Source organism: Triticum aestivum, chromosome 4D, assembly GCF_018294505.1.
Source record: "Triticum aestivum cultivar Chinese Spring chromosome 4D, IWGSC CS RefSeq v2.1, whole genome shotgun sequence".
Taxonomy (NCBI): Eukaryota; Viridiplantae; Streptophyta; class Magnoliopsida; order Poales; family Poaceae; genus Triticum; species Triticum aestivum.
The window spans coordinates 445692453-445701862 of NC_057805.1; the positions used below are offsets into that span (position 1 = coordinate 445692453).

Consider the following 9410-nt stretch of genomic DNA (forward strand, 5'->3'; position numbering starts at 1 on the left):
CGGAGACACCTATAGAGCACCTTTATAATCACCCAGTTACGTTGTGACGTTTAGTAGCACACAAAGTGTTCCTCTGGTAAACGGGAGTTGCATAATCTCATAGTCATAGGAACATGTATAAGTCATGAAGAAAGCAATATCAACATACTAAACGATCAAGTGCTAAGCTAACGGAATGGGTCAAGTCAATCACATCATTCTCCTAATGATGTGATCCCGTTAATCAAATGACAACTCATGTCTATGGTTAGGAAACTTAACCATCTTTGATTAACGAGCTACTCAAGTAGAGGCATACTAGTGACACTCTGTTTGTCTATATATTCACACATGTATTATGTTTCCGGTTAATACAATTCTAGCATGAATAATAAACATTTATCATGAAATAAGGAAATAAATAATAACTTTATTATTGCCTCTAGGGCATATTTCCTTCACTTTCTGGGGGTTTCTGGATTTATAGGAATTTTTGGCATCGGTTTCATGTCAGGGGGTCCACGAGTCAGCGACAAGGCAGGGGGCGCGCCCTAGGGGGTGGGCGCGCCCTCCACCCTTGTCGTTGACTCGGGACTCTTCTGGCCCAACTCTTGTGCTTTGGGGGCTTCTTCTGGTCTATAAAAAATTACCGTAAATTTTCAGCTCGTTTGGACTCCGTTTGATATTCCTTTTCTGCAAAACTCAAAAACAAGGAAAAAAACAGAAACTGGCACTGGGCTCTAGGTTAATAGGCTAGTCCAAAAATAATATAAAATAGCATATAAATGCATATAAAACATCCAAGATGGATAATATAATAGCATGGAACAATAAAAAATTATAGATACATTGGAGACGTATGATGTAACCATGCAAAGAAATATGCCAGATCAAATAGAAGTGAAAATGATGATTCAATATGTCCTACATGAATATTTGTCCCTAGTGTCCAACTATTAGAGAATTAATGTGACTTCTTTCTATTATAGACTCATCCCAATGATATCATTTCTACGGAATGAAACTTAGTTTGTTTCTTGTAGTGATTCCACCACCTCAATGAAAAGTTCTAGAGGACTTCACCAATGGTTAAACAAAAATTATTTGGAAAAGTTTTCTCCGGGATGCACGTGCTTATAATGTAGGCTATATATGGGAAGTAGGTGATGGCCAACATGTGAAATTCTAACAAATATGTGATCCTTAATAGCTATCTTCTGCTGCTTTATGAAGTTTATGGAACTTATAGAATTCTATCCCTTTTGGGTGTGAATTGGTCAAGCATGAAGGTGATCTGGAACAAGATGGTTAAAATGTTGCAATGAGGGGAAATTCTTTGCAAGCCTCCATTAACACTCCTCAACCTATGTGTCATGAAGCTGGACTAAAGATGAGGCGAGCTTCTTGTGATTTCTTAGACCCTGAGTTGATATCCCTGCTGCTATCAGAGAAGGAGGGCAAGTGGAACCTACTCCCCTACACCAACTGGACACACTTGGCTAGAATATCTACTCCTCTCTTCGTTTAGTCGTGAGGATACTCATGAAAGCGAACTGTAATAATTTTGTTTGTGTGATGTCTTCGTTTTGTAGGCACCCAACGGGGAAGAATAGTGTGGAAGGGGGGTGTCACCATTTTTTCCTAAACTCAGTAGCCATTTATCAACAAATCTTCGTAATTGTGTCTAAACTATTTTCTGTTATCCATTTGATGATATTCATAGTGGACTAGAAGATATATATGTTCATATTTGTTCATAGAAATCATCCACAATTGATGCGTCAGACATTATTAATGAATCACACTCTATAAAAATGATGTCAAAGGAGAAAAAAACATCAACCGTAAAGTAAAAAAGGGCGTGGGCGTGTGACAATCGTGCCTTAAATTATAAGGGCGTGTCAATCGTGCCGTATGTATAAGGTCGTGCGTGTCAACCCAGGGTTGTGAGCACCAAGGCTGACGAGAGGGCTCCTGCTATGTTTTAGGTGTTTTATTGAGTTTGGTTATGGTTTATGCCATGCTCAGAAAGATGGGGCAACAACGGCTCCTTGAAGATGGAATCATGTTCTCCCCACCCCAGCCCCATTCCGACGACGCATCAGCATCGTCAGAGGGCGTGTGAAGGTGTGTAACCAGGGGATCTCCCGTGATTCAATCAACCTTTGTCTTCTGTGGATCTGCTTGAATCTGGTTTTTGTTTGTTTGTGTTAGTGTGTCTAAATGTTGAATCCTTTCGATTTACCTCCTCTTTTTCAGTGACAGTTATTATTCTGGTGCATTGGCCCTCTGAGGCCTTAGCATAGTGAATTCTTGATTGTCTACTACAACAAGGTTTTCCCAACTCCGATGAGGGGGAGGTGGTAACAGTGGTGCGTCTTGGACTCGCTCCAATGGTTGTAATCGCTGCTAGGTGGTCAATCCCCCGCCCCCAAAAAAGAATATGAATGTAGCATACGGTAGTTAGGCGTGAAATCATGTGCACATAAGAAAACCAAGACCCATGCAATAAAAGATCCAATAAAATACACTCATACAGCTTGAAAATAAACATAGCCACCATATACAGTTCGATTGTCATCATATGCAAGTTGTACAACAATGAATAGTGGTTGATTAGATCAACGACGGGCACAAGGTCCACTCTTGCTCACTCATGGAACAGACTACGCGCAAAAAATAAATGTAGTATAAATGAATAAACAATTGGTATAAGGAATATAACCACAAACAAAAGAAGCATAATGTTGGAGAAGATGAAACATAATGTAATGGACAACAATGCCCCAACCATGTTATGAATATAAAGTTTGCGTATCATTCATTGATAGGTAGAAAAAGAGTACAAGGTGTTGGTGTTACACTCGGATCGTACACGATATTTTCTCCATTCTATTAAAGTAACTTTGGCCAAGATCAATTTTCAGGTTAAAGTTTGAAGCCTAAATGAGCCAACCATTTCTCAAGGAAAAACTATATTTGAATTCAACTTAACTGTCGTATAAAAATGCATGGTGCATAGTTCATCAAGGTTTAACCATGCAAAGAAATGTGCCAGATCAAATAAGAGTGAAAATGATGATTCAAGATGTCCCACATAAAGATTTGTACACAGTGTCCAACTATTAGAGAATTAATGTGAGTTTTTTCTACTATAGACTCATCCCAATTATATGATTGCTACGGAATGAAACGTAGTTTGTTTCTTGTAGTGATTCTACCACCTCGATGAAAAGTTCCAGTGGACTTTACCAATGGTTAAACCAAAAATATTTGGAAAAGTTTTCTCTGGGATGCACGTGCTTCTAATGTAGGATATACATGGGAAGTAGGGGATGGTCAACATGTGAAATTCTAGCAAATATGGGATCCTTACTAGATATGTTCTGCTGCTTTATGAAGTCTATGGAACATAGGAAATTCTATCCCGTTTGGGTGTGAATTGGTCAAGCATGGAGGTGATCTGAAAAAAGATGATTATGATGCTGCAACGAGGGGAAATTCCCTGCAAGCCTTCATTAACACTCTTCAACCTATCTGTCGTGAAGCTGGACTGGAGACGTGGCAAGCTGCTCGTAACCGTTTGTATCCTGGGTTATTATCGTTGCTGCTATTAGAGAAGGGCAAGTGAAACCTACTCCCGTACACCAACGGGACACACTTGGCTAGAATAATCTACCCCTCTCTTCGTATAGTCGCGAGGATACTGATGAAAGGGAACCGTAACAATTTTTATTTGTGTGGTGTCTTTGTTTTATTAGCACCCGACAGGGAAGAATAGTGTGGAAGGGGGTGTCACCTTTTTCCCCCTAAATTCAATAGAGTAATTTTCCGTCAAATGTAATTGTGTCTAAACTTTATTCGGCCGCAAGTAAAAATGGCGTGGACGTGTGACAATCGTGCCTCAAATTATAAGGGCGTGTCAATCGTGCCGTATTTTATAATGTTGTGCGTGTCAACCCAGGGTTGCGAGCACCAAGGCTCGATCCTGGGGCGGGCGAGGATGCACCAACTCGTCCTCACCATCCGGGCAATGCCTCGGTTCGCGACAACACTACACATATTGTATATATATCCTTACGTGTACATCTAACATAACATACAAACAATCCAACCATAATTTTAATTTCACTCCCACGCACCCCTAGTTGGTGATTTGACGACACGTACAAACAACCGGCTAGCTCAAGATTTAAATTCTGGAACTTTGTACTAATATTTTAAATCATGCACAAAATGACACATATTGACTATTCATAAAAGTGATGTCTTTACAAATTGCATAACGAGCACCATTTCACATATCATAGATGTTCCCCATACTTCACATATCTATATCTATATCTATATCAATATAAAAAGACCTAAAGGGGCAGATCCAACTAATCCTGACTATCAAACTAAGTCAATTCAAGGACCTAGATTGCTCCAATGGCGAGCGTTCAACGTGTTTAGCGTGCAATTAATATCATATCAAATATTGCACTAATCATATAATTAACACATAAATAATAGCATACCTAATATCCTCTTGCAATTAATATATTGCCTAAATATTAACGTGCGTTGCACGTGCGCATTTACTAGTTCTATAAAAAAATTGTGGTAGATAATAAGAACATATTATCTCCAATCTCATAACAATTGAGGCCTTTTAGTTACATTAAAGATGAACGTAGCCACACATGTGCACGCTCTGCATCCCTTCATCTCGCGTGGCACACATGCGACTAGGGATTCCTGCCTTTCTGTCGGCACCGTTGTCGGCCTACATCGTCTCACGTGGCCTTAGGGGCACGAAGGAGTGGTGGATGCCGGCGGGAGGGCTCCTACTCTATTTATGTGTTTTATTGAGTTTGTTAGGGTTTATGTCATGCTTAAGAAGACGAGGCGATGACAGCTTCTTGAAGATATAATAAGGTTCTTCCCACCTAGCCCCATTCCGATGATGCATCTAGTGTTGTTAGAGGGTGTGGAGATGTGTCTCGAGCAGATCTCGCGTGAGTCGATCAACGTTTGTCTTCAGTGGGTCTGCTTGGATTTGGTCTTCATTCATTTGTGTTAGTGTCTCTACATGTTGAAACCTTTCGATTTACGCTCTTCTTTATCGACGAATAGTTGTTGTTCTGGTGCGTTGGTACTGTGAGTCCTTAGCATAACGAATTTTCTATTATCTGCTACAACAAGGTTTAGCCAACTCCGACGAGGGAGAGGTGACAACGGTGACGCGTCTTGGACTCGCTCTAGTGGTTCTAGTCGTTGCTAGGTGGCGAATCCCCCCCGGCCCCTGCAAAGTTTTAAAGATGAATGTAGCATACAGTAGTTATAGTGAAATGGCTCTCGTTTTCCTCCCCTAACAGTAGGCGGCTAGGGGCAAACTCTCTCCTCCAAACTCCACCGATGAGCCCGTGGATTCGCCTCCCCTCTGCCTGCCGCTCCGGCTGTAGGAGGCGGGAAGGGAATCCCGATGCCTTCACTTGGTTAGTTCTTACAGGTGCGGTGCTTGGCGGATGACGGTGCTTCTTCTTCGAGTTTGTCATCCGGGCTCCGATGCTACTCGAGTTCGTCTGTTCGATCATAGTCGACGGAGATTCCTGCCGTCTTTTCGCAGTGGTGAGATTAGGGTTTCTCGTCATGTGGCGAGATTTGATGCCAGGTGCAGATCTATGTAAGCGTTCAAAGGTGGCGACTGCTACTCCAGGGCGCTGGTCCTTAGGGGCACGTGCGTGGAGACTTTTGGCTGTTATCGACAAGGTCAAGCCAGCTTTGGTAGAGGAACGGCAACATCGGCGCGTTGGCGGTTCGTTTTGACGACTGTAATGGTCGTTCGGTGGTCTCAAAATTTCGTTGTAGTTTTTAGTATGTTTGAAATGCTTTTGTACTCCCGGTGAACTTTTATAATAGATCTGTTTCTTTTCGGGAAAAGAAAGCTAATTTGGCTAGCCTGTCGTTGTCGATTCACCTCGTGTTTAAGTTTTTTCTATCCGCGCAAATCCCAATCTTAATCCAAAATATATATGTAAAATAATCTTTTTAGTCACACCGGCCACGACCCCCACCACGCGTCGCCCGCAACACCGTCCATCCACACAGACCCAAGATCCAACGGCCGGGAGCCCCCCCACCCCAAGCCCCCAGTACACGTCGAAGAGCTATCAATTCACGGGGCGGAGCAGCGCACGGGCTCCTCGTCCTCGGAACCGAGGCGTCCGCTATCAAATCCGGCTTTGCGCCGTCCGTTCCGACTTTCAAGTCCGGCGTGGCGTAGCTCATCATAGAGCAGTTGCTGCCTCCCCTTCCACACCCCACTCCACCCCCACCCCACCCCCTCCGCTCCCACCCACCCACCTAATCGCCCCCCTCCCTCCCCTCTCGCGAGGCGCACAGATCTCGCCTCGCCTCCACCAGCAGCCGCAGCGGCAGCCAGATCCGTCCGCCAGGCCGCCTCGCGAGGTTCCATCCGCCGATCCCCCTCGACCCTCTCGCCGCCGGCCGGTGGCTCGTCTGATCGGTGAGTCGCGGAATGCCGCTCCGTGCTCGTGAGTTGTTCGCGACGGTTTTCGCCGTGCGGTTTTGTTTGATCGATGGCGGTGGGGTTCGTGGATGCAGGAACGTGCGTGCGCTCGCGTCGCAGAAGCGGTTAGGGACGGAGGAGAGAAGCGCGGAGTCGATCTGAGAGGGAGGGGCGAACCCCTTTGCGCTCCTGTGGGTTTCGATCTGTTCATCGGGTGTAGATCCGGAAGGTATCCGTCTATCCGTCTTCTGTAGATCCACGATTCTGCTAATATCTCGTCTGTATGGTGTGGTTTGCAATTTTGCACAGTGAAAGCGTAGTTTCGCGTATGATTGTTTCCATCAAAGTCGATGTTTTTGTTAAGTTTCCAGTGCCGCTAGTGTTGTGATCAAAATGGCATGTTCAGATGTTCTGATGCGCGTTTCATTTGCCTGGCACCAGGGCTTGGTTCGATCTGCAACTTACGACTGGGCGCCATGGAGACTCTGGTCATCTCACAGCATCGCAGCCACCACCACCACCACCACTCTGGTCGCCGGAGGAAGCCATCCCCGCACACCTCATCGCCTCAGCCCATGCGTGGCTACCACGCATTCAACTGCCGTGCCTTCCACTCCAGTATCAGCATCGGCATCCTGCCGTCCCCGCCCCCACCCCCACCCCCGCCTGCCCCCCGGGCTCGGACCTACTCCCCGGAGCCCAAGACGCCCAAGCAGCAGCTGCACAATGGCAAAAAGCGCAGCCGGGCGATCCCTATAACTCCATCAGGATCTCCTCCTTCCCGTCCTGAGCTTTGGGCTGGCCCGGCATACTCCAACTCGCCGCCACCCAGCTCGCTGCCGATTCCCAAGTTCTCGCTCCACCAGAAGCGCAGTGTCTCACTTGAGTTGCCACCTGCTGATAGGCTAGAGCATGTGGAGGTGCTTGTGCATGCCAAGTCTGCACCTTCGACACCCACTGCTGGCTCAGGATTTGGCTTCTTTGGTGACAATGATACTGCCATTGCCACAGAGAATCTGAGGAGGATCCTTAATTTGGAAATCACCGAGGACTGAATGATGGGGGGCATCACCGTGTACATAGGTCATCAGCAACTAACCTTCGGTACTTTGTATAAAGTAACTTAGAATAGCAGCTTTCCACCTAGATTCTGCATCAACAGGAGTGCTGTTAGGTGTGTTAGCAAGCACATCATGACTCGCGGGAAGCTGCCGTGAAGGATGTGGTGGTGGTGGAGACTGTTGCGGTGGATGAGAGCACAGCAGTTTCAGAGTCACCTTGTAGCTTGTGGTCACCTATAGGGTTCCAACTTTCTTTAGGTGTTAGATCTTCATTTCCATCCATGGTCAGTGATCCATTAGTGGTTGGTAGTCTGCATGATCCTAGCTAGTAGGAAACTACATCAGGCAGGGGTAGGGTAATAAGTTCTGTTCTACTGTTAGATAACTAGAGTTTACGCTCCAGCATCTGTTCCCATCTTATATTCTGTAGGATATCTGCATATTATATTCTTCTGATACATACATTCTGCCTCGCCATCTTGACACTCCTCTAATCACACCGACTTCCCTAGTGCTCTGCAAAGAACACAAGGATCTCTCCTCACTGGCTCTTCTGTATTTTTTGGAATGAAGAGGCCAGTGGAGGTTCAAGAAGCCCCCTTCGATGCCCTTTCTCCCTCATCTGTCAACTAACTTTTATCCGCGCACCTCCCCTCCCACCTTAGTTTGTTGCACATGTAGCATGTCAGATCCCCTCCCCTGCCATCCAATCTTCATTCCATGCATATAATCTAAAGTTCTATCCAGTGGCACCCTGTGTAGTTCCTGGTCCTTGTTCATGTTCATGGAACATGTGGAGGATTCGAGTTCCGTTGGCATGTTTGATAAAGGATGCGAGATACCATTTCAGAGACCTGCGAGCGGACAAACCATAATACGGTAATTATATGTGTGCTGCTAGTTTAATCTTGTTACATCTGTTGATTTCTGTGGCTAATACTAAAGTGATCCCTGTGCTGTGGTGCTGCAGGTTGGCTTCTCCAGTGCACTTCATGGCGCACATACCTGGGGTGCTCAGCCGAGTTTGCAATAAATCTAGTTGCTTGTTTCCTTTTTAGTTAAAGAGCAGCGCAGTTTATGCTAGACTGTTTCCTGTTATGTAATGCCTGCTTGGCTAGCTGTTTCTGGTACTGTTTAAACATTTGGACCTAGTGGTGTTCCACCTTCTAAGCAGATGTTGCTGCTTTCTTTGTTAGCTTTGCTTGTTTGAGCGCATAAATGCAAGACCTTTATGTCGGTGTTAAATTCTCTGGTGAACGTCGTGTTGTCGACCATTTGTGAAGATCAGTATGTTTTATAATCTAGTTGGTTGTTAACTTTGTTGTGTCTCAGCTTTGACCCGAGTTAAGTTCTGCGTGTGATTTGACCTGTTTTTAATGTACTCGCCTGGTGTGATGCTTGTGCGACTACAGTTCTTGCCGGTCAACTGGAGGTAATATGCTTATGGTAGCAAATGAGTAAATGGAGCTGTGGCATCTCATGTTGCACAGGACTGAATTCAGATCTCTGAAATGTTTATTTTTGGTGATGGATAAACGGGACTCTGTGACCTGAGTTAAGTTCTGCGTGTGATTTGACCTGTTTTAAGCATTCTATTAGTCAGCTGGTTTTGGATTCAGTGTGGGAATTTATTGTAGATAAATACCCTAAGTGTTTCGGGTCCTGGATTGGTAATGCTGCATCCAGGGGGCAGGCTTACTTTGCTTACCTCGGTACCTTGGTACTGTCGCAGCTATCTTTATATCATATGTCTATCTTTATATCATATGTCCATGTGGCTTATGAGTAAAACTTTCATAGAAAGGCTGGACAAGCACCGTCAGCTATCTTTATATCATATGTCCATGTGGCTTATG

General features: G+C 45.0%; 1 protein-coding gene across 1 annotated transcript; it reads left to right on the forward strand.

Moving 5' to 3' along the window:
* The first annotated feature begins 6278 nt into the window (after nt 1-6278).
* LOC123098490 (leucine-rich repeat extensin-like protein 5) lies at nt 6279-8870 on the forward strand. The gene is made up of 4 exons (XM_044520490.1): nt 6279-6490; nt 6589-6722; nt 6935-8433; nt 8525-8870. Exon 3 carries the CDS (start codon nt 6970-6972, stop codon nt 7546-7548), a length of 579 nt encoding a protein of 192 aa, XP_044376425.1. The 5' UTR covers nt 6279-6490; nt 6589-6722; nt 6935-6969; the 3' UTR covers nt 7549-8433; nt 8525-8870.
* Nucleotides 8871-9410: the final 540 nt, after the last annotated feature.